This window comes from Python bivittatus, unplaced genomic scaffold, assembly GCF_059951505.1.
Source record: "Python bivittatus isolate LINGU-HERP-01145 unplaced genomic scaffold, Pbiv_v1 ctg000980_np1212, whole genome shotgun sequence".
Lineage (NCBI taxonomy): Eukaryota > Metazoa > Chordata > Lepidosauria > Squamata > Pythonidae > Python > Python bivittatus.
This window is the reverse complement of record NW_028277125.1, coordinates 39,301,010-39,324,981: the sequence shown is the minus strand read 5'-3', so window position 1 is coordinate 39,324,981 and position 23,972 is coordinate 39,301,010. Positions and strand designations below refer to the sequence as shown.

The 23,972-nt window shown below is 39.6% G+C and overlaps 3 protein-coding genes across 5 annotated transcripts in view; 1 reads left to right on the top strand and 2 right to left on the bottom strand.

Moving 5' to 3' along the window:
* Positions 1-4,350, top strand: part of TSPEAR (thrombospondin type laminin G domain and EAR repeats) — a 39,104-nt gene extending 34,754 nt beyond the window's left edge. For both annotated transcript variants that reach the window (XM_088132197.1, XM_088132196.1), the window contains exons 10-12: positions 570-757; positions 1,073-1,174; positions 2,890-4,350. In XM_088132197.1, the coding sequence (XP_087988323.1) occupies positions 570-757; positions 1,073-1,174; positions 2,890-3,043 (444 nt within the window). In that variant the 3' untranslated portion in view covers positions 3,044-4,350. The remainder of the gene's footprint in view (positions 1-569; positions 758-1,072; positions 1,175-2,889) is intronic.
* Positions 4,351-8,849: 4,499 nt separating this feature from the next.
* Positions 8,850-14,414, bottom strand: LRRC3 (leucine rich repeat containing 3). Its single transcript, XM_007435436.3, has 2 exons — positions 14,221-14,414; positions 8,850-11,331 (listed from the first exon to the last, which is right to left on the bottom strand). Exon 2 carries the CDS (start codon positions 11,131-11,133, stop codon positions 10,348-10,350), a length of 786 nt encoding a protein of 261 aa, XP_007435498.1. The 5' UTR covers positions 11,134-11,331; positions 14,221-14,414; the 3' UTR covers positions 8,850-10,347.
* A 4,790-nt stretch (positions 14,415-19,204) lies between these two features.
* TRPM2 (transient receptor potential cation channel subfamily M member 2) overlaps positions 19,205-23,972 on the bottom strand; it is a 44,731-nt gene continuing 39,963 nt past the window's right edge. For both annotated transcript variants that reach the window (XM_025171320.2, XM_088132133.1), the window contains one exon: positions 19,205-23,883. In XM_025171320.2, the coding sequence (XP_025027088.1) occupies positions 23,758-23,883 (126 nt within the window). In that variant the 3' untranslated portion in view covers positions 19,205-23,757. The remainder of the gene's footprint in view (positions 23,884-23,972) is intronic.

Below are 23,972 nucleotides of genomic sequence, written 5' to 3'. Positions count from 1 at the left end.
CATCTGAAATGGACACTGAGTGGATATTTCTAAGGAAAGTTTTCTTTAGGGGCTGTAATTCAGTAGGTTTTCAAGTAAAACTTCCCTTAAATGCTGCCATCTTATGGGACCTAGGAAGCATGCCTTTTTTGTGGCAGCCCCTACCCTATGGAACACCCTTCCCCTTGAGGTCCAGCAGGCCCCCACCCTTTTAACCTTCCAAAAAACACTTAAGACCTGTCTTTTGTCCCAGGCATTGGGATAAAATGAGATTGGCATGGGATAAAGGTGTTGCAGGCTACATGGGAAAGGTTAGCTGTAGTGCCAGGTTTTTATTATTATTATTGTTGTTATATTGTTCCCATTGTTCCCTTTACAGTCAAATAGTCTGGGGATTACCATTAAAGAAACGCAACATTTGTAGAAGCTGTTAATTGAAGCTGATACTTAGTCAAGTATGCTGAATTGATTTTTGGAAAGAGAGGCAAATCATCTAGACATCTCATACTGGATCAGATTATCAAATATATCCTTTTACAGATGTGACTCATATTCTGAAAGTCTTCTCTTTTTCCTACTCTTTTTTCTAGACTTTTGGTGCTGCTGACTGGGAGGTCTTTTACATCCGAGACAGAGTCTTTCTTGCTGTGGCAAACAGTCACAGTTATGACAGTAGCACAGTAGCACCAATCAACACTTTTGCCATTAATTCTTCCATCTATGAGCTTAACATCACTGCACAGTTGTTTGTCAAGTTCCAGGACATCCTTACATACAGGTGCCTTTTCTGAGTATTGCTCAAAACATTGGCATTGGGTTCTTTTGTTAGTAGGAAAATATTTTCAAGAATGTTTGGGTTTGTTTTCATATTCTAAAAGTACATTCTAGAATACTATCTTAAATTGCTCTTGCCAGTAGAAATACTGTATATAATAGAAACACTGACATTTTCATTTTCTGAAATTATACTGATTTCAGAAAATTATGGCACACCCTGCCATCCCCTGTTCTAATATAAATGGAAACAGAATGTGTTCATCACTGATTCTGTGACTTTTGCAATAACTTTGTATTTGGTTTGTTCATGCCACAGTGCTCTGGACTGGGAATTCTTTTCAGTGGGAGAAGACAACTTTTTGGTTGTTGCAAATTCCTATGATGGCGTGACCTTCTCTGTAAACAGTATTATTTACAGGTAAGTGATATGGAGAACATGCCTCAGTTTTGTCATTTGATATTGGAGTCTTTTTACAATTAAGAAAAAAGGACAAAAGATAAAATGATTGAATCCATGTTATTATGTTAATCTGTATAGGAAAAAAGGCTATACTGAAAATTAGTCTACTGTCACCCTCTATTCTCGATGCTAAATAGCAGATATCCAGATTATAAACAACTAGGTCACTGGAACAGATTCAGTGAGGTGTTTAGCTGTTCCTGAAACTTCCCTTATAAATTCCTTCTTGTTGTACTCACGTGAAAAACTTTTGTAAATTACTCTTGAAAGGCTCATTTTTTCTGAATCTAAACTAAAGCCTGGCTCATGTATCCATGCTCTTTATGTAGTAAACAAAAGGTTAAGTTTTTCCTTCTTCACTTTTTAAAAATAAAAGTGTTACATTTGATGTTCTCCATTCTGTCTCTGTGTACACACACACACACACACACACTCACACACACATTATGTAGGCTTCTGCAAACAGATTTTAAGTGGGAAGAAGGGTGCTATAACTGATGGGTGTTGCACATGTAGTTCAGTGCACGTCTGTCTTCCAGACTGTGAATGTAGACTCCAGATCAGAAAACCAACAATTATATTGATGAATTATTCAAGAGGAGAAGAAGGAAAAAGTCCCCACACATTGGGCTGACCCCTACTTCCTGCTTGCCCCTTCAAACCCTCTACTGGGAATTGAACCCCATAGAATAACATCCAGTTTGAACCTCACAGAATAACATCTGGTTACTTATGTCTGATGAGTCCCAGATAGGACAAACTAGTCTGGTAGTACCTGCCTCCTAGTGGTCAGTGCAAATGAAAACTCTACCCAGGATATATGCTGCATAAAAATAGGAAAATTCCCCTCTCAAAGAAGAGGGGTGGAAGTCATGTAAAGCTCCTTACATGCAAACATGACATAATGTAGCATCCATATTTTTCTGCTCTGAGAGCTTTGGGAAAGTGGGCTGTACATACCATTCTGATAGATTATACCTGTTCTGTAGCTTTATTAACAGAAATCTACTTCCCTGTGTGCCTGTGGAGAGGGAGTTCTGTACTCAGGAGGGGAGTTCTGTAGTCAAAGAAAAATGTTCACTAGTTACTCAGTGAGAAATGGATACAGATGGTGAGAGTTATTGGAAGCCAGAAACGCCTGGAAGCCCAGCCTGGGAAAATTTGGTTTAAGCAATTCCATATGGTATGATAATAAAAAGCTACCTTGAATGAATAATATACTTGGATATGCTAAATATCTACTGTATATCAGGAAAAGTCACTATGATGCCTTCTAGACATTTTGGACCAACCCCCATCAGCTCCAGTCAGCACAGCCAAAAGGCAAAGAATTGTAGGTGTTTTAGTCATAATAATCTGGAAAACACCAAGTTGCCTATTTGTGATCTACTGTATATTGTAAGTCAGACTTTCTCAACCTATTGTTTGGACTCCTAAAATTCCTAGCTATCTGGCTATTGGGTTATTCTGGCTGAGAATTTGGGAGCTGATATCTCACTACATCTGGAGAACACCAGACTAAGGAATCTGACCTCTAGGTTGTCTGAGCTTGCATTAAAGGAATTTTTCTCCAGTTCACTTCCACAGTAAGAAAACAATTTGTAAATATTGGAAGAATTGGATACTATGAGTTGGAAATTACAAACTGAGTAACTGTTTTGTCTGCACTGCAGATGGCAAGGATATGAAGGTTTCGTAGCAGTTCACCATCTTCCAACATTTGGCTGTAGGGATTGGGAAGCTTTCAACACTACAGCTGGTTCTTACCTCATGTATTCAAGTGCTAAAGAACCCCTCTCCAAGGTGCTGAAGCTGAAAATATTTTGACTGGAATGGAGATTCTTGGGTTTCCTGCAATAAGCAAAGCATATGGACTTGGGAGGAAATGTTTTAGTTATTCAAAGCTAGAATGAAAGTCTTTATACTTTGAAGTCACTGCGATTAGCATAGCCAATATAAGAAAGAAATATTATCCTGGCTCTTCTCAGCTAGCTGAGTGGGAAGCTGTGGGAAATTAGATTTTAACAAACCCTTTCTGCTATTAAATTCCTTGAATGGGATAAAACTATACATTTGAGCTAACCAATGATACTTGTGAATTCAAAAACTTTGGTTCACTTGTTCTACCCCTCCCACCACTATATTTATGAACATCATCCGTACCCTAAAAAGCTACCTATATAATTCATACCATTATGCACAACTGAGAGTGCTTTGCTTCTGAAGCAGTAGAGTGGACATCAGAAAAGGCCTCTGGCATCTATCTACTACTGGAAATGATTGGGCATAAGAATTTCTGCCAACCTCTTCCAAGTCCTTGTCTGAATGACTCAACTGCTATCACATTATGGGAAGAGCATGGGAGTGCACCATTTTTATATATGTCAGTCTATTCCAGCAACACACTCATTGTTGTGAAAAGAATTCTGATGTAAATCCTAGGAGAAATAACTAGAGGTTTCTTAGGATATGAAATTCTGTACTATATGAGATTCATAGGACCACAAAGGCCCAACTATTTTGTTTTTGTTTTTTAATTTGAACCATTTCCAGATTTGAATCTCAGGGTTTCAAGGAAAAAATTCTGAGCCTTGCTGAGAAAATTCAAAATTCAGTTACTCCTTTATTACAAAGTGCTGGGACTACCATAGACTGAATGAAATATATTCCTTGTTGTAGAAGGGCTGTGTCTTTACAAAGAGTCTTTGATTTATTATGAGTCTTCAAGGTTTGCATTCTCCAGCTTTGCAGCATAGCTACAAGGAATAGAAAAGCCAATATTGTTTAAGAGTTTTTGTTTTAAGCTTTAAGAAAGAATGATTCTGACCATTTTCACTTGGGGACATCAGGAAAGCCCAGTATTTTTTATATGGATTTATGATATCTCTGCAATAAACTCCAACCCTAGTTGATTGATACTTTCTTAGTTTATGATCTCATGCTAGTTTGTGAATAGTAAAGCTTCTATTTGCTGCTAAGAAATATGTTATTGTCCATTTATGAAATATTATAATATGTAAATTGATGACAGTCACATTTGTTATATGGAGATGGACTTATTTATTATTGGGATAATATTTACAATATTGAAAGCAGTTCCTAATAAAATCAACAGAGTGATTTGCACCATCTCAGAGGTGCTGTGTCAGTGCTTATTTGCATTCCAGCTTCATCTCAGGTGAAATCTAACTATAGCTCCAACTACTGTGATGTCTGAGCTCCACATAATTTAAGTATTGGAGTTATCCAGCCTGGATTCAATTTGACATTTAGAGAAAGTAAAGCAAAGTGAGAAAACTTAAGAATTCAGTACAGTACTTGTATTTACTTCAATCAATGGATAGTGAAATTATGAAATTGCCATATATATGGTGTGAGGCATGTGTTTAAACCACAAACACCAAATGGAGCAGGAAATAAGTGCACTGAGTCAGACAGATCTGTGTTTGCCTTGGAGCCTGCCTTACCCACGTCCCCAAGTTAGACTCTCTGCCTTCAGCTGCAAGGGGGAATATTGTTATATTTTGTTCTATCTCTGGAGAATGGAATAGTGAACCTGGAAAAGAAATGCATCAGCTTAAGTCTCCACCCCAGGATACAGCTTAGTGGGTGACTCTGGGCTAGTCACTTTCTCTCAGCCCAACCTACAACATGAAGACATGATGGCAGGGATAAAATGGATGGAGACATCCCCCCCCCCATGCACCATTTGATTCAATTAAAATGTCCTGGTGTCAAGAACCTTTTGAAGTGCTGGGCATCATCACTTGATCTCACAGGATCACCAAATTGCATGAAGGTCTTGTATGCTCATCCTTGAAAACTCATGAAATTTTGTCAGTATAGCCTTAAATCCTGAGAGATCTGATGCGGAATACCAACATCTCATGAGATTTGGTGATTTTACTAATGTGAAATCTTTTTGCTCTATTTTTTTAAAGATTATATATTTCATTTTTTGAATCCTCAGATGCCATCTAAGGCTATCATGCACACTGTCTTCTGCAGGTCGTGTGTTGTCAATCTTTGTAATAGACCAATATCACTCTTTAATCAATGTGTATTTGCTCCTGAGTATAGCTAAAGATCTTTCTTTCTGCTAGTTCAGCTTGATAATTGCTTCTTCTATGAAGCCAAATTGTAAGCCATTTAGGTAATGTTTTATTTCAAAGTTTATTATATGTTTACAGCAGTGTTATCACGTGGTGCCTTGTAATGATTCCTTGCTCTAAAATAATTGAAACATAATCCGTTGACAATATAAATGAGTTTAACAGTATAAATGAATCTAGTACTTTCCCAATGTATTAAAGTGGAATGCTCAGAATTTTGTCAAGTCTGTTGACCACATGGGTCAGAAGTTCTGGGAATTGTTGTCACTGTCCATCTGGAGAGCACCAGGTTGAAGAAGGCTGGATTACTCACTATGACAACCTGCTTCAATCTGAAAGCTGACAAAGCTGTCATAGTCTGTCCTCCACTTCTGTGCTTCTCCCACATCCTTTTTGACTTTCCAGTTGGTACTGAGTCAGTGTAGGATAAGAGGCAATTGCACAGAAGCTCTGCTGCTCGTTTAATGTCAGAACTGGTAGGGTTCTTGGCATAATATGAGCAAGCAAAACAGCAATGAGAAGCCAAGGAGATAAAGGAAGGAGGGATGTAGGAAGGAAGTAATCAAGGAGACACATAAAGCTCATGGACAGAAGGAAGGGATAAAATGAAGGATTCTGAAGTAACTGTGGATATGATTAAAAAACAGCCCAAGGATGTTGGGGAACCTTAATTGCTAAAGGGTTTTTCCATTGCAATGCCAGCACAACATTTGCTGTCCTTATTGCCAATCCTCTTCTGTCTCTAAATTGTCTTTTCTGAGCTGTGAGTTACACTAGGCAAAGTGATGGGTTTTCTTCTTTACCATCTCCCTTCAGGTCACCAGCCAAGAGGGAAAAATCCATTCATCAAAGCTCTGCAACAGGTATGAGATAGGTCTGACTTCAGGGCTGTGCCTGGGCTGCTTTAAGCTACTTTGTCTGCCTCTGCTCCTATGCAGTATCAGTTTGAGTGGAGAAATACTACTTTTAAAAAACTGGTACACTTAAGAATGATTTAAATCTGTTTCACTCATGGGCTGTGGAGGAGATGAGAATAATGTTGTGGAGCTAAGGGAAAAATAAGTGTTATTAGAGCATGACTGTGCAGTGTTAAAGTGAAAGTACAGGTAGTACTCAAGTTATGACGGCAATTGGGACCAGAATTTCTGTCACTAAGCAATGTGGCCATAAAGCATTGACCTCATCACTTAGCGACTGTAATCCTGGCAGTTTCAATTGCCATTGTAACCCCTGGACATGTGGGTCATTAAGCAGGAAGAGGTGGGAGTCCCAGGCAAGGAGGCAAGAGCTGCGGGTGAGAGCTATGGGTGGGAGGGTACCATGGGCAGGTGCTGCAAAGTGTAGATAGGTGTGTGGGTGCCATGGGAGGGCAAGTGGTGGGGTGCTGCAGGCAGGCACTGCATAGTGTGGGCAGGTGAAAAAGTGATGGGAGTGGGAGCAACTTGTGACCTCCTGACAGTTTCCCCATTGATTTTGCTTTTGGGAATCTGGTAAGGAATGTTGGAAATTGGAATCACATGACCACAGCTTGCTGCTATGTTGTAATTGCAAACCAGGCATTGAGTACCTGGAGTGTGATCACATGACTGCAGGCACATTGTGACAGCCAGAACTCAGAGGACCAGTCGTAAGTCCTCCTTGTTCAATGCTGTTGTAACTTTGAATGGTCACTGAATGAGTGGTCATACTCCAAACACTACTTGTAGGGACACAGTCCAAAGCAACCTTTCCTACTTCAAGTATTTTCAACAGCCAATGTGACTAGAGATAATAAACCTGTAAGCCAAGTGTGATCAGGAAAATGTGTACTATGGAGCAGAACAGGCAAAGGCAAGGATAATGGAAGGAAAGAAGCAAGGGAAGGAAACAGGGAGTTGCTCTTCTAGGCAAGATCTATCTGCATGGTATTATTTCCATCTATGCTCACACAAATGTTTTGGCCTTGGGTTTTGTTTCTAGCTGCTGATAATATAGTAATTGATAGAGCTACAAGGCAAAAGAATGAGTTTTTTAAAAAGACCATTATGCAGAGCATATGATAAAAAGTCACAACTCCTCTGTCTCATAGACCACTATCCTCCTCCTAATTTTCCTTTGCAAATGTTCCATTCTTCTCTGCTTTATCCAACCTCTTCATATTATAGCATTAAACTCCAGTTAACTCAAAACAAGCAAAATATGGCAGATAATTAATTTAGGGCTATGTTACCTGGGCTTAAAAATCCAGAAGACCACTAAATGGCAGCAAAGAGTATCTTTTTGCTGCCATCTAGTGGTTGTCCAGATTTGTGCAGCCCAGATATAATACTGCTAATTAATAAAGTTGGGTGTAATAAGTGCTGCCAAACTTCTTCAGCCCAAAGTAAAAGGGTCCATTCCTTTACAAGACCAACTGGGGGCAATGCAGGCATAAATTCAATTGGGAAGGGAATTGGCTTCCTGCAGGTAACAATTATAATTACAATAATTATTTCCAAACACACAGGCAAGTTTCTGTGCAATAGGATCTGCAGGTAGGAATTATGTCCCCTATATGAAGAATTAGCACTGAATTTAACTTATCTTCCTGTTTCTTCCATCTTCTTTTTTCCTTATGGGCTATGTTTATTAAATTATCAGTTTGTTTGCAGAAATATTAGTGATTTTTAATGTTTGTGTAGCACCTTTTTTTAATAAAAGGAGGAGCAAGAGGATAACCTCTTTGATTTTTAAACAGTTTAAAAGAAAAAAAGTGACATTGGATGACCTCTTCGGGATTTAACTACATAGTAAATGGATGCACAGCCACCAGTATTTTCTAAGTTCACAAAATAGTGCAGGAATCTGTTACTCATTATGAGAGATGTCATAGCCACATTCTACACTAAGAATTATGCTTTTCCAGGAAGAAGATAGAATAGTTTCAACATCAGACTGAATTATATCCCCATAACTCAAATGTTACCAGAAGAAAAACATCTGTATCCTGCACAACAAATTAATAGCGAACGTACATAAGCAGTAGTATAAAACCAGCAATCAGAAAAAAGGCCCTGAACTTCTGTCCTGAAATTTGTCAAAGGGTTGATTAGTCAGCTGTTGCATGGTAGAGCTTCAGATGTGATGTAATGGTATGTGAGAAGGACCTTGAGAAATGGGGCGAAGAAATACTGTCTAGGGAATAGTCAGATAAGAGAAGGCATAGCTCGCAGCTGCATAATGGGTGGAGAAAGAGGCTCATAAGGGACCCTTCTTCACTTCTCAGGCTGTAAAGAAGATAGTGGGAGATTTGTACTTTCAGACTTGCAAGATTCTTTTAATGTAGCCTTACAATAAAGTAGAATTAGCTCATCTGATTGTGTTTCCTGTCTGGCCTACCTGGGAACGCTGACATCAATCTTTCAAGTCTCAAAGTACAAATCTCCTGCTGTCTCCTTTACAGCCTGAGAAGTTAGGGAGGGTCCCTTCTGAGCCTCTTTCTCCACCCATTATGCAGCTGCAGACTATACCTTCTCTTATCTGAAAGTTCCCTAGGCAGCATCTCTTTGCCCCATTTCTCAAGGTCCTTCTCACAAACTATTACACGTGATCTCCAAAAAGTGTTAAGAGTGCAAAGAATTACAAATGTGGCCCCTGCAACACCTTACAGCAGTTGCATCTTTTCCCAGGATCACATGCAATCCAAGAAAATGGCCTTGATGCTTTAAGGTGTTGCAGAGAGGTGCCACATTTGTGCTCTCACATGTTCCAAACACTTTTGGGTGAGTGAAACCATAGTACTGCACAACCCTGCAAGATAGATATATGAAATTCTACCAAATACATCCAATATAAATCTGTGTTGGGTAATTAGAACATACATTTTCCAAAAAGTAGCCAGCTGGAAAGTTGGGAGCTATGATAGCACACTAAAACAGCATGGCAGGGAATCAAAGGTAAGGTTCTCAAGAGTCTTAAAATGCATAATAACTGGGTCCACACAGGATGAAGGCTTAATTTGGGGCTCTGTTTTCAAATGGCAAGCCCAACATGTTTTTGTGCCTAGTGTAGTGTGTGAATACTGTGTAGTGTTGCTGTCAAATTTATTTGCTGCCAGTAGATTCTATTTGGTTACTGAACTTGTTTTAGGAACTCACTGAGGAACTGTTATCAAATAGGACAACTAGTTTTTTTTTTTTTAAGTTAAAAATATTATTCATTTTTCCCTTTTCAGATTTATTAATCTCCAGACCAGCTGTACTTTCAGGCCACCATTTGCAATATGAAGTAAGCGTAGGTAGAAATAGACAATTTCACCATTATGTATCTGCCCCACCTATCTAAGGAGAAACTATTCAGCATTGTTCTTTATAACATATGCATACTTTTTCCTTTACTATAATGTTTGTGGAATTAAAAACACGTTATCAGTCTGATGAAGAATGAAGACGTACGGGCTCCAGATGCAGTATAAAGTATATCCTCTTTAGATTTGCAGCACACACACAAACATACGCATCACATGTATCATATTAAATTACACCAATCTATATGGGTTCTTGTTTGCAAAATCTATGAATTTGGAGACAGAACTGTCTGTTAGCTTTAGAGAAAGTGTTCTGTGGAGTATCAAGCAAAAGTCAACCATGTACATACTTCCATTGACATCGTGAGCACATTTGTCAGGATTATATTGCTCCATTTGAGGGTTTTTAAATTTCTCTCTTGGAATCAGATCTTGATTGTGAACTTCAGGGAGCCATAATAAACCATGTACTGTCCAAATGTCTTGCCAAGGAGATCATTTTATAGATTTTCTCTATAGTGTTTGCTGGGTCCACTATTGGTAACAATAGCATGGAACGCAGGGAAACATGGTTTAGACATTCTTACTATGCTTATAATGTCAATATTTTTTTAACCTTTTATGAAACATTTTGTTTTTTTAAAAAAATTAGAAAAGTCCTGGCTGAATTAGTAGGAAATAAACTTTCTATGTTTCACATTCAACATTTTCTTCTTTAGAAAACAGGCTGTATAGCTGAGGGTCAGCACCCCTGGCTACAGGATTGTGCTGATAGTCTCTTTAGGAACTCTTGTGCTAGGTAATGACTTCAAGTATTCCAGATGCTTCTTTGTATCCTCTTGGTTGTGCCGGACATAGTAAACCACATAGCTAATGACCAAGGTAAACCAACTGAACATGGTAACAAACATGGCAACATCAGTAGTTTTCTGGTGCATGTTGCAAAAGTTGATGCCTGAATCCAGGATGTGGAGCAGAGGTTTGCCAGCATATTCCTCTTGCACAGATGTTTGGCATGTGATCTCATTGACTGAATCAGGGTCCAGTTTCACTTCCCACAAGACTTCCTGCAAAGTACATTCACAATGCCAAGGGTTGTTGGATAAGCGAATCATGGCATTCAAGTTGACCAGGGCTTCCTTGGGGATTCTCTGTATATGATTGCCAGAGAGATCCAGCAAGCGCAGGCCATCAGCCACACCCTTAAATGCTGCTGAATCAATCTTCTCAATGGCATTTTTGGAGAGATCTATTTCTTGTAAGTGGGCAAGATGCCTGAAAGTGCTGTTGGGAACTGCAGTAATTTTATTTGCATCCAGCTTCAGAAACATGGTATCTTTAGGAATATCTGTTGGAATCTCTTCCAAGTTGCTAGCACTGCACAGAACAGCAGTTGCCCCTGAATAATTGGTACACTGACACTGTTCAGGGCAGGACGTACAACAACAGGAAGGGGTACAAAAGAAGAGGCAGAAGAGAACTTGAGAGCAAAGGAACAGTGCAGGCCAAGATGTCTCAGTTGCCAAAAACATGCTGGTCATCCAATCAGTAGTAGGCAGTCCTGCATGGCTGCTAAGGCAAAGAAAATTAGTCTTTTTTTCACGCTCCTTAGAACTGGGAAGCCGCACAACAGTTTCTTCAGGCTACAGGTGGGTTGATTTGCACTGAGGTCAGGTACGTCACAGCCATCCACTCACTCTTCTCCTTTTCCAGAGCACAGAAAGATGGGCAAGTAATCTCTATAGGGGCAAACAATATGAATACATTTTCATCTAATTCCAGCACAGAAGTTAAAACTGGCACCTATGTTCAGACAAAAGTTGATGACTTAAATATTTGTGACTGTAAATTTCTGTAACAAAGCCCTGATAGCTAGCTGGTTGGCTTTCCTTCTTTCCTTCCTCCACTGAGAAGAAACGATTGAGGACAAAAGCCTTGTGAACATTTCTCTCTCCCTTTTTCAATTACTCTGCTGTTGAAGGTGATGGAGAATGTTAGTGCTGGTGGTGTTTTTTGGAAAAATATGTTTTCATCACTGTGAAGCAGCCCAACTAGCCCTATCCCATTCCTAAAACCCCGGTGGAAGGAATTCCTTCTGGGGATTTAAAAGAAGCATGGAAGCCAGGGAGGTTGCAGATCAGTGGCATAAATAAAGTGAAGCGAGGGGTGGCAGCTACCCACAATGAACTCCATGGCTACTCCCACTGGGGTAGGGCTACTTTATCTGGTCTGCAAAAGTCTAGATGACCAGCAAGCAACAGCGAAGGTTTTTTTTTTCCTATTACTTTGCTGTTACGGGTGACGATTGTCCCAGTTTTTGCAGACCAGATGTGATAACCCAAAGCAGGGCCCCAATAGGAGTTGTAGCAGAAGAGTAGTCTCTGTGGAAGTGAGGAGAGAATAAGTGAGGGAATAGATATCTCCATTGCTGCTGCTCTCAAGTAATGTGTCAGAAGCAGCAATATACTCTGCAAATGGGAGGTCCTGGTGGCTTCCCCACCACTTGCTGCTAGCTGCTTTCTTTATCTCCTCATTCTCCTCCTCCTTTCTACTTGGGCTGCTGCATTCAATATGATACAAAATACAACTTCATTTATCTGCTGCCATCTGGTGGTCATCCAGATGGCATGGGAAGGGGCAGGAGATCCACCCTAAGTCTAATGGTCAAGTAGGAGGGGAGAAGGAATATCTTGGATGACTAAGGAGGTGAGGAAGGACCCTCATAAGCCTCACATCCTTAAGGGAAGAAGCAACCATGTGGCCCTGTTCATTCCACCTGCCCTCAACCGCTACAGCCTAGGGGGAAGCTGAGCACCTCAGACCTCTCAGCAGTGAAAGGCCTATCTGAGGAGTTTGTTTTGGGGTCTATAATGTTCTAAAGTTACAAGACCAATTTTTAACTAAGTAAATGCAAGAGCACTGTACTCTGCCCAGGAATTTGCACCAAAATTCTCTTCTCTTTTGAAAGAGAGGAGGAGAAGGAGAAGGAGAAGGAGAAGGAGAAGGAGAAGGAGAAGGAGAAGGAGAAGGAGAAGAACTTTTATGTACTAGTACAACATAGTCCTTTTATTTAAAACATATTCTGAAATCTACGTCAGCTAAGCTGATAGGAGTGCAAGTATGACAACTACAGGGGAGAAAGGAAAAAAAATGCCTGCTCCATTTGGATTCACTGCAATGGGAAAAAAGTTTGTACATAATAAGGTCAGGAGATTTTTGCAGGGAAGAAGCATTCAGTGGGGAATGATTAACATTACAAAGAAACAGGAAGCTTGGAAATCCTGTTTTCATTTGTAACATGTTGTTCTGACCTTAAGGGAGAGACACTGTGGAAAGGAATTCCGCTTGTCCATTCCCTGTTTCTTATTCTACCCCTGAAATGAATCTGCTTGATGAGAGTTGGGATATTCACAGCATGGTAGAATAGTTTGGCAAGGAAAAGAGGTTAAGCATCTGTTCTCTCTGCCACTTTTCTGCTGTAAAGCATACTAATTAGAGACCTTTTCCTTCCTGCCTTCCTTCCCAGTATTGGATTGCTTTGCTGTTACGTTTTTTGAAACTCTCAGATCCTAAGAGGGGAATCTATATGCCTGAATCCTTTTCTGTTGATGGCATATTTTTATAGTTGACAAAATGGACAAAATAAAATGGTGCACATGACTGAAAAGTAATTATAAAAAACTATGACTGACATTATATGCCAAAGATGGTAAGAGCAATTAACTCCACTACCAAGCTGTCCCAAAAGACGTAAACAGGACCACAGAATTCTGTGTGTTCTATACCAGTTTAACTGTCATGGCTTCTGCTGTCAAAGAATGCTGGGAATTGTAGTCTGGAGAGGATGCAGAGAATTCTGTGAGGGATCTTTAGTAGCTGGTCACAGAACTACAATCCCCAGAGTTCCCTGAGGAAATTGACTGATTGATAAATCAATTGAATACTGTGATATAAATAGGCCATTTTGGGGATCAGCTATAGCCACCAATTTGGTATCTGAAAATCTGGATTTGTAGGTACTGCCTATAGCCAACCTGCTGTGGCTCTTAGGATCCTGCTGGTCATAGTGATGGAGGAAATCTCTTGGGTAGGGGGGAATCCTCTCTATCCCTATAAGAATGCTTCCTTCTCCTCTTCAACCTTGCCACAACCTATCGCCTAAGATGAAGCTTGCTGGGGAAGGAAATGTTGGCAAGCAGATTTTCAAACCCCTGTAGCACTGTGACATGACAAGCAGCACATCTGCTGCCTTTCCCCAAACTATTAAAGGTACATGAGTCATAATGTTGAAATGTTGGCAACCCCTGCTCTAAGCATAACAGGGAAAGCTGCTAATCTTATTTTCCTTCAGGAGATGTAAATATGACACTAAATCTAGCTGCAGTCTCCACCTACATCTTCCCCCCAGAGTTTCAACCATGATGTCAAAAACAAGAGCAGCACAGATGCCAGACGCCTACCTAGTCACAGAGAAAATCCCTCCCCCACCCCCCTCCATTTGGGTTCCTGGGTTGTGCCTTTTGAAAAGAATTCACATAATCACCTTTAACCACTCCATCGTGCAAAGGTGCCATCACTGGTCTGCCCTCTTATCACTGCCTTCCCTCCTCCCTGTTTGACCACGATACCTGAACTGAGGTCTGCCGATCCCCTTTCCCTGAGGATCCCAAGTTTCTCCAGCATCCAAAGCTCAAGGGCTCTTGCTCTGCCTTCTCTTGCCACACCCTTGCCTGGATGTGGGTGCAGTTCAGAGTGGCGGCGGCAGCGGCAGCGGCAGTGAGACTTGCAGCCTGCACACAGCACTTGTTGCTGCCGTCCTCTTCTCTTCCTTCCCATCAGTCGCACACAAAGCCATTCATGGCAAATGCTGGCTCTAATTGGATCGCATCTGCTTGTCACTGCCACCCTAGCTGAGCATCCTGGAATTTTTAAAGGGGCCGTTTGGTAATAAAGGATGTATTAGCACACATAGGAAGCAACATAGCACCCTATTGCTTGCTTGGGAGTTACATACTACATTATCATATACTTGCAATGCAGTAGCTGATAATCACCAGGCGTAGATCAGGAAGCAGGCATTCAGTGTTGCTTTCCATTATTGCACAGATGCCAAAATGTTAAGCCTCGTATTCACTATTAGAGGTGCTTTCTGTTACAGCAGCATGACATTTCCCCTGCATTAATTTCAGGTCATAATATCTCCTTGGACTTTTTCTTTTTTATCTTAAGGAGCAACACTGCAAGCTTGTTCTTACACAGTTATTGTGAGCATCTTTAATACTGAAAGGAAAACTCATATTTGCACATTGCAATACATACATGTCTGTCATCTGCTGTAGATTAATAAGAGGAGGTTCATCATGGACTCCATTTTAAAATCATAGAATGAAAAGGGCCTGTTGAGTCCAACCTGCTCAGTGCAGGAATTCAAAGCCCCACAACGATCGAGCCTCTGCTTAACACATCTGTTTCTGGATAACGGATTCCGCCTTCAAACTGCTCTGTCTGCTAGGAAGTTTTTCTTTATGTTCAGTCAGATTTTACCTTCCTGTAACTTAAATCCATTATTCCAAGTCCCACATTCAGGAATAGAGACAACACATCTTGGCTATCTTGTGTGTGACATCCTTTCATGTATTTGAAGAGGGCTAGCCTATTCTCCTTCATTGTCTTTTCTCTAAACAAACCCAGTGCCTTCAATTTCTCTATAGGGGTTGGACTCTAGTTCCCTATTCATCCCTGTTGCCCTTCTCTAAACCTGTTTCAATTTCTATGGATCTTTACTGCAATGCGCAGAACTGAACCCAGTACTTAAGACAGGGTCTCACCAAAGCAGAATAAAGTGAATTGATTACTTCAGTTTTTAAAAATTATACTTCTATTGATGCAAACTGCAATTGCATTTGGCTTTTTAAATAGTCATATAGAAGAATTGTCTCATGTTCACTTTGTAGTCAACTGCTACTATTTATATGATAACTTTGTTGTTGGGCCTAGATTATATTAATGGACATCACATACTTCCAGTCATCTATATTATCAAACTATTCTGTATTGAACTGGGGTACTGTCTCTGCCCAGGCTGGAGCTGGGGAGAAGAAAGAATGACTCTTGGCTACTGTATGCACCTTCCAGCCATTGACTGGAACTATTTGTTGGTGAAAACCCACTAAGAAAACCCACTAAGGTTGCCCTGCCCTTGTTTCTTATAGGAACAAAACCATGAACTACATATTAGCCCAAGAACTGGACTGCTGTTAGAGATTTGCTTATGTGTGATTTAGCATGATGAGTAAATCTAGACAGTGTGGTTTACGGTTTAGCATGTTGTGTAGTTTAAATTGTAGTTTATCCAGTTAACCATGGTTAAGGCATTCTGTCTTAGTGTGTTGTGAATTCATGTGGATAGGTTTTGGGGAATGGTAAGGCTTCTCCATGAGAGCCAGTTTGGCGTAGTGTTTAAGGTACCAGGTTAGAAACCAGGAGACTGTGAGTTCTAGTTCCACCTTAGGCACAATGCTAGCTGGGTGGCCTTGGGCAAACCACCGTCTCTCAGCCCTAGGAATCAGGCAATGGCAAACCCAAAATCTTGCCAAGAAAACTGCAGGGACTTGTCCAGGCAGTCTCCAGGAATCTACACTGACTTGAAGACACACACACAAGGCTATTCCATAGGAGTGGCAATGTCTGTAGATGCACTGTTCTGATTGGAGGACATAAAATGTTTGTTTCCTAGAATTTACAAAACCCCAGAGCACAGTGTGTGTGTGTGTGTGTGATGAAATGTGCATTACAATTCCACCCTTTAGGTACTTGCATGTGATGTTGCAATGAAAGAGTGGAGTTTGTGTTGTGATGCCATAATATTTGATCATATTAGTGTCCTTGTGATTAGGAATACTTATCAACTGTACATGAAATAAACTGTCATACAGTCTAAATCTATCGGTGTTCAATGAACCATAAACTAACCACACAAGCTGAATTCCCTCAGCATTCTAGTCTAAAATGTGGTTGCCTAGTTTGTAGTTCAGTGGCTATATTACACAATATCCTTCAGTGTACTACTGTTTGCAGAATATGCTGCATTCACATAAGAAGCTAAGCTTGGTTACTTTTGACCTTGGTTTGTCTCTTTGTAGCTTTGCACGTTATGCAAATCCAACCTGGATGGTTCATGATTCAATGAAATGTACAACATCAGTAAATGGGTTCATTCAGTAACCACTTTAAGCATATTGTGTAAACACAGGCAGAGCATTGTGTGAGTGTAGCATTGTTGTTCTGCTGATACACAGGTAAAGTAGACATGTACAATAGGAACTCAAGCCTTAGAAGTCCCAGGACTTCAGCTATAATATCTGCACTTATTTAGAGCTAATGTTCTTTACTGAACATTACTCCTTTACTGAACATCTGCTTTTCCTGCATAGAACTCAGTCTTTCCCTACCACAAGGAGCACATGTGTATTTCTAATTATTCACACTAAAAGCAAACTCTGTTCAGCAGGAGTGTCTGAACAATCCTTCATGGCACCAACCATATCATTTATGAAGCTTGTTAGAGTGCACCCTTAGCAAAAATTGTTGGGAGAAGTAGGAAAACTGGAAGAACTAAAAGATCTTGCAGCTGCCTCAGGTGTGAGATGCAGATGACATTAGGCAATGCTGTGGGGATGTGTCATACAAAAACAGTCTTCCTGGACTGCTGTGTTATGGTTAGGGTGACATCAGATGGAACCTTTAAGAAGACAGCTCATTCAGATAATTTTTCTTAGGTTGCTAGTGGAATTAAGTATGTGTGTGATGTTGGAATGAAAATACTGTTTTTGTTGTTCATTTTATATCCCGCCTTTTCTCCAGAAGTTCATTTCAGGGTACATAGTGCTCTCTCCAGTTTTATCTCTATTATGACCACCCTACTAAGCAGATTAGGCACAGAGAGAGCGACTGGCCTAAAGTTAGCTTCTGGGGTTGAGGATGGATTTGAACCTGCACGTCCCATCCTACTCCTACACTCTACCACCACAAGAGCCAACTTGAGGTTTTTAACCAGAGTCAGGGCTGGATTTAGATTTAATCTACAGGAAGCTGTAGAGGCTCTCTTTGACAAGTGCTGACAGAGAGTAAGGCTGTGTAACAAATGAACTTAGCAAGAATTCTGTGAAGATGCATAACAAACATATGAGGGAGTGGGGAGGAATCATCTTTAAAATGAAGGTGTGAATCTATACAGGAGAACTTAATTTATGGAGACTTTCATATACATAATTATAGTAAAACTGTAATAAATGAAAAAAAATGAAATTTTGAGTGTCTCTTTCAGATTGGAGGCCTCAAGTTGTAGCTTGCTTAGCTTATGCCTAAGTCTGATTTTGAGCAGACATTGTGTATTTAATTGAGAAAATGAAAGACAAAGAGAGATGTTTGTTTGTTTGTTTCTACTTTGAAGAGCTCTAGGAATTTTAGAAGTTGTTTACCTATTTTAAAATGATCATCCTGGGAACTGCACTGAAAGAAAAGATACTGTGTAGACTGCAATCTTAAGAAGCAATTTACATTATTGCAATGGCTGAAATTGTACTTCTGGAACATAAACATAATTTTTGGGCACCTGTTAATGTAACTGAGTCAGGTCACGCACTGATTCCGTTTGTGAAGGCACAACACATCTTAGTCAAGATCCAGTTCACGGGCAAATACAAATATATATATTCAGCTGTAAAGTGTGTGGTCTTTTTCTACACATACTCATACTTTATTTCTAAAAAAAAAACTTTTACAGAGATGGCAGAGCAGCCTTGTGATTTGTGCTAGGTCCAACCACTCTATATGTGAAAATGCAACTTTAGCTGAAAAACAGCAATTCTGGTTTCCTTAGCTTACTTTGAGATTGAGTAGAAAGAACTACAGGCAGTCCTCAGCTTACATTCATACGTTCAGCAACTATTTAAAGTTATGACAGTGCTGTGGTCCTTGAAGTTCTGTTGTGGGGTCCCTGCGGTCATGTGATTGCAATTCATACCCTGAGCACCCAGCTTGCGATTACAACATTGTAGCAAACCATGGTCATGTGATTTCCCACAAGCAAAGTCAATGGGGAAGCTGGCAGGGAGTTAGAAGTCACAGTCATGTGAGGTCCTCACTTAATGATCCATGGGATCCTTACTTAACAACAGCAACCAGGACAACCAGGTTGCTAAGCTAGGTGCTCACATGACATCATGCTTTACGACTGCGTCACTTAGTGATGGCAATTCCAGTCCCAATTGCCATTGTAAGCCGAGGACTACCTGTATAGCACAAATGATGAGTTGCTTAATCCTTCCCGCTGCATATTTTATATGTCAAACTGTGCCAAGTATGGTTCAATAGTTGATACGTTGCTGAAATAATGTACATGAATATAGTTCACATTTTGGGAGAACTGTTTTGTGACCATAAATAGTATGTTTGGATACTTCCTGTGGATCTTCTCAGATTATTTTTCATTCTCCTTGAATATTTAAAGATAAAACTAGGAACTCAAATTGGTATTCAAGCTGCTTTGCTTCTGATAAATAGAATGAAACCTTTGAGGAAAAGCTGTCTGTAAAGCAATTTATTCTATAATCTTTCTATCTATAAGTAACAGCAGTAACATTAATGGCATTTCTGGCACTGATATTTCAAAACTTGCTGAAGCAAATTGTTTTATTGAGAAGAGCAGTCCAAAATGAAGTATAAGTTCAGATTCCATTAACATTAGAATTATTGGACTAAATTAAGAAATATCACAAAATCCCATCTATTATGAGTATCAAGAATAAGTATTGAATACTGCTGGCAAGAAAAAATAGAAGCCAAAAACCTTAGCAATGACATTTTCAGAAGAGAGAAGCAACTTCTTCTAATTAATTTTGCACATATTGAATTAATGATACCTTCCATAAAGAATTAGACCAGCATCATTTCAAGTTATGAATATGCTCCTTATGTTCTTTGTAACAGTGAAACATTCTGTCCTGGGAGGACCATTTGATGAACAAACTGGGAACCTCTGGAAATAGATAGCTTCAGCACAATGGTGGAGTTTTGCCATTCCCCCCTCCCCCAAATTTTAAGATATTATGTAAAATAGCTGTCATTTGAACTAAAGTGAAGTGAGGGAAGACTCATAACCCTTCCCTTACCAGCCAATTCCTCTAAACCTCTAATTCCAGCTGGTTTTTGGATGGTGGATAGATTAATTTTGAGCAAATGATTTAAGAGGTACTTTGCCTTTTTAAATCATCAAGTGCACTTTTGGGAGAAGCATAAGACAGAACTTTTTTATTTTTAGGCCCAGTTAGTCTGAGCAAACTCAGGGAGGCAGTGAAGGACAGGAAGGCCTGGCGCAATATGGTTCATGGGGTCACGAAGAGTTGGACACGACTTAACGACTAAACAACAACAGTCTTTGCTAGACTTATTTCACAATGCCTTTGAGGTCACCTGATTTTTCTCTCCATTTCGTTACTCTGTTATTTTGACTATTTTTGTCTAGTTCTGTTATTTGCTTTTAAGGGAGGCAGGATTCTAAATGTTTTAAGAAACTGTTTAAATTGTTGCAAAAATTCTCTATATTATGTGTGCATTAATGTATTCCATTTATTTCAACTGAAGGACCTTATGTGTAGATGAATTTGAATGTGGAGATTTATTTGCATATCCAGATCATCTTCCTTTACACTAAATAAATAGGAATTCATAAGCAGCAACTTCAGATGGACACATGGAATATCCCCATTCTTTTCAAAGGAGGGGAAGCTAATCTACAAGACAGCAGGCCTAGAAATATAGCCTCTCACTGAAACACATGAGGTACTCAAAGCAGATACTCAAATTCTCACAGAATTGTGAATCAGGCAACCTGTTTATCAGTGTAGCTTGCTGTAAGGTTTCATGGCTCAAGCAGAGATAGCGGATCTCACTTAGTCAGAAGCAGAGCACCTCCAACTGGAAAACTGAATGAGGCTTTGGACATTGAGCATGGTGGCCAAGAGTCTGATGAAACGACAGTTGAGCCAGAACCCAAAGAATTGTAGGCTAGATTTTTTCAGATGTTTTCCTCTGATCTAGACCTCCTGGACTACTATTTGTGCCTGTCTTCAGATGAAGAGCAACAGGAAAAATATGCTTGTCTTTAAGGGTCTACATTCTTCAAGCATCAAGGTGGAGCTTAGCAGTAGTAGACTCAAGGTAAAGGTCTGTTTGGCTTTAATTTGCTCTTTTAGAAGTTTCCCGTAGAGCTGAAATTATTGATCTGCCTTGTGGGTAATAATGATAATCAGATAAAAAAATAATAAAAACTTTCAAGTAATTAAAATAACTGTATGTTTTTAAATTAACCATTCAATACAGCTTACATTTGTTTAACATAAGCCAAATTTAAACTTTAGATGTTTGAGAAACATTTTCCTAATTTAGAAGCTAACTCCACAAATATTAAAATATTTTGCATACCAAGCATAGACCTTGCTGTCATTCTTTTAACAGATTTTCAAATAAACTGTTTAATTTTGCCAATCTACTAGATAAGCCCTGCTGGCTATTAGAATAATACAAAAATGGTAAAAACTGGATAGATAGATGTGTGTGTGTGTGTGTGTGTGTGTGAGAGAGAGAGAGAGAGAGAGAGAGAGAGAGAGAGAGAGTTCACCAAAGGACAACTACACTCATGGCACTAGTCAATGCAAAGTAAACCTTTTTGTATCCAAATGGTAGTATAAGATTTATATAAGAATGAATGAGCTTAATTGCTTTTTACTGCTCTGGTAAAACACCCAGAAGGGTCTGGAGGAAAAATTAGCCTATATCAGGAAGAAAGAATCATACAGTTGAAAGGGGCCATTTAAGCCTAGTCCAACCCAGTGCTCAGTGTAGTCCAAATTAAAGTTCTCCCCACCCCCATGGCCACTAGCTGTCATTGGATCACATTTAATGAAGAAGACCCTATTTGCTTTCTGAGAGCCTGGTTCCATTGTATAATTGCTCTTTGTTTTAGGACATTTTTTCTAACAATCAATTGGAATCTACTTTCCTTTAAATTATGTCTATTATTCTGTGTCCTGCATTATGCAATAATGGAGAACAAGTCATGACCTTCTTCGGGATAATAGCCTTCCAAGTATCTGAAAAGTGCTATCATATTCCCTTTTATTTTTTTCAAGATTAAATACTCTCAGTTCCTTCAATCTCTCTTCACAAAATTTAGTATCCATCTCAGATATTCTTTCAGTTTCTCTGAATCTTTCTCAGAATGTGGGGCCTAGAACTGGATACAATACTCAAGGTGGGACCTGACTGACATAAAATTAATGTGAAGTGATTATGCAGGCTAAAATTGCATTTGTCTTTTTTGCTGCATTATTCCGCTGCTGACTCATACTGAATTTGTGATCAGCCACTATTTCAAGCTCTTTTTCACAGCTACTATTACCGAGTCAGATATCCCTATACCATGGATTTGATTTCCATTTCCTAAGTGAAGAATGTAGGAATGAACTTAAAAGTTTCATTTAGTTATTGTAAACTGATCAAGTATTGTTTTATAGTAAGTGGTATAGAAATGTTTCAAATAAATACATACATATTTTAGCCCATTTCTCTAATTCAGCAATATCATCCTTGTTTTTGCCTTCTAGGGCATTAGTTATCCTACCCAATTCTGTGTCATTTGCAAGCCTGATAAACATTTTTTCCATCTTACATCCAAATCTAAAGTACCAAAGAGTATGGTGCCCAGGAGTGAACCTCAGACAATACCTCACTCCTGTTTGATGAGGAATGATTCATGGAAAAAATTTCAAACCACTTATGTATCCCTTTAGTTGTCACACCACCCATCCCACATTCAACAGCTTTTTAACCAGAGTAGGTTCTCAGTGACTATTAACAAAAACAGAAACTGTTATATTTAGAAATTGTGGGACTTAGGTATAATAGTAATTGATAGTATAATGTTTCATAAACACTCTCATTTCCCCTATTTCTCATTTGGTGTCATTTTTAGGACAAGTTTGGGAGACTTCATTTTTGTTTTGGCCTCGTGATAGCTTGGCTTGTCAACCAAATCTCCAGAGGCTCTGGTTAATTTTAACCAAAAAATTTTGTTAGGCAAAGTCTAACAAATGTCAGATATAGCTTATGATGCTGACTTATTTCAATCAACAATAGTTAAGCTTTAAATTATGTGCTGAAGTGTGGGTGATCTAAAATAGAATCAAAAGCTTCCAACCTTCTCAAGGCCATACTAGGTAGGGGATAGGGACACATAAGCCAATGCATGTTGAGATTCATTCTTGTCATGTTGAAGGCATTCCAGAATGCGGCCATGGGCCATTTGGGGAGGGAGTTTCAGGAACGAAACAGGTTCCCTACATCTTTGCCAGTCAAGGCATCCATAATTGCTGTTAAATCCCTCTGCACTCTCACCCAAACGCAAAAAATAAAAAATAAAAAAAATTGACCCCCCCCCCAACTCTGTGATTCTGGATGCCACAAAAGCGATAATGGTAGGCTGGAAAATGTTGCACTGGGAGAGCTTCAAAAGCCTGTCTTGGATGTCAGTAATGCCAGCTGATATTCTTCAGCTCAGCATGGCAATGGTTATCATATACCAACAACAAACAACTGGAACTGCTGAAATGTGATGGCTTTCTGGCTGAGTGAACAACTGGACCAGGAATCTTTTGGAACTGGATATGTACTGATCTTTCAAAGGTAGCACTAATGATGGGGTGTGCAATTTGAAGGCAGACATTGCCTACTCCCCTGCTATTAGTGTTAAATAGTTATCCAAGATGAATTATGACTCACCTCATTGTATACTTTACAAATTTATGAGGCCACCCAGAGCCCTGCTGTCCATTACTTCTACATGATCCACAGGAATATGTGTGGCACAGCTGGAAAGGGAATTCAGGGCTCCAGTATAATGAAGGAAGGCTCTGACCCTTCTCTTTTGCAGTTTAAACAAACATACATTTTTGGCCAAGTCAAGAAGAATTTCATCTCTAAGTTCAGCTGGAATGGAAAAATGCACCAAGAGATCCACCAAAAAGCAGGATACAGTTTGGTTTACTGCATTTAGAAAGAGCTGAGGGAGAAATGCAAATGCAAAGTTTGGTGTTGCTGCTTGGTCATTAGAAATATGCTCCCAAAAGGACAGATGCTTTCCTCAGAAGTTCTTTGTGATTGACATAAAGGGGGATCTTCTTGTCCACCACCTGCCATCGCACCATCACCTCAAGGTCACAACCCTGGAGAAACTGGAGAAAGAAATCCCAGAAAGCAAAAGGAATTTGGTCATAATTAGTTTCCCTGCAGCCTCATAAAAGCCAGAAGGAAACAGTCTTGG

Coding starts and splice junctions, on each gene's coding strand:
- LRRC3 (XM_007435436.3), bottom strand. CDS start 11,133: ATGACCAGCATGTTTTTGGCAACTGAGACATCTTGGCCTGCACTGTTC.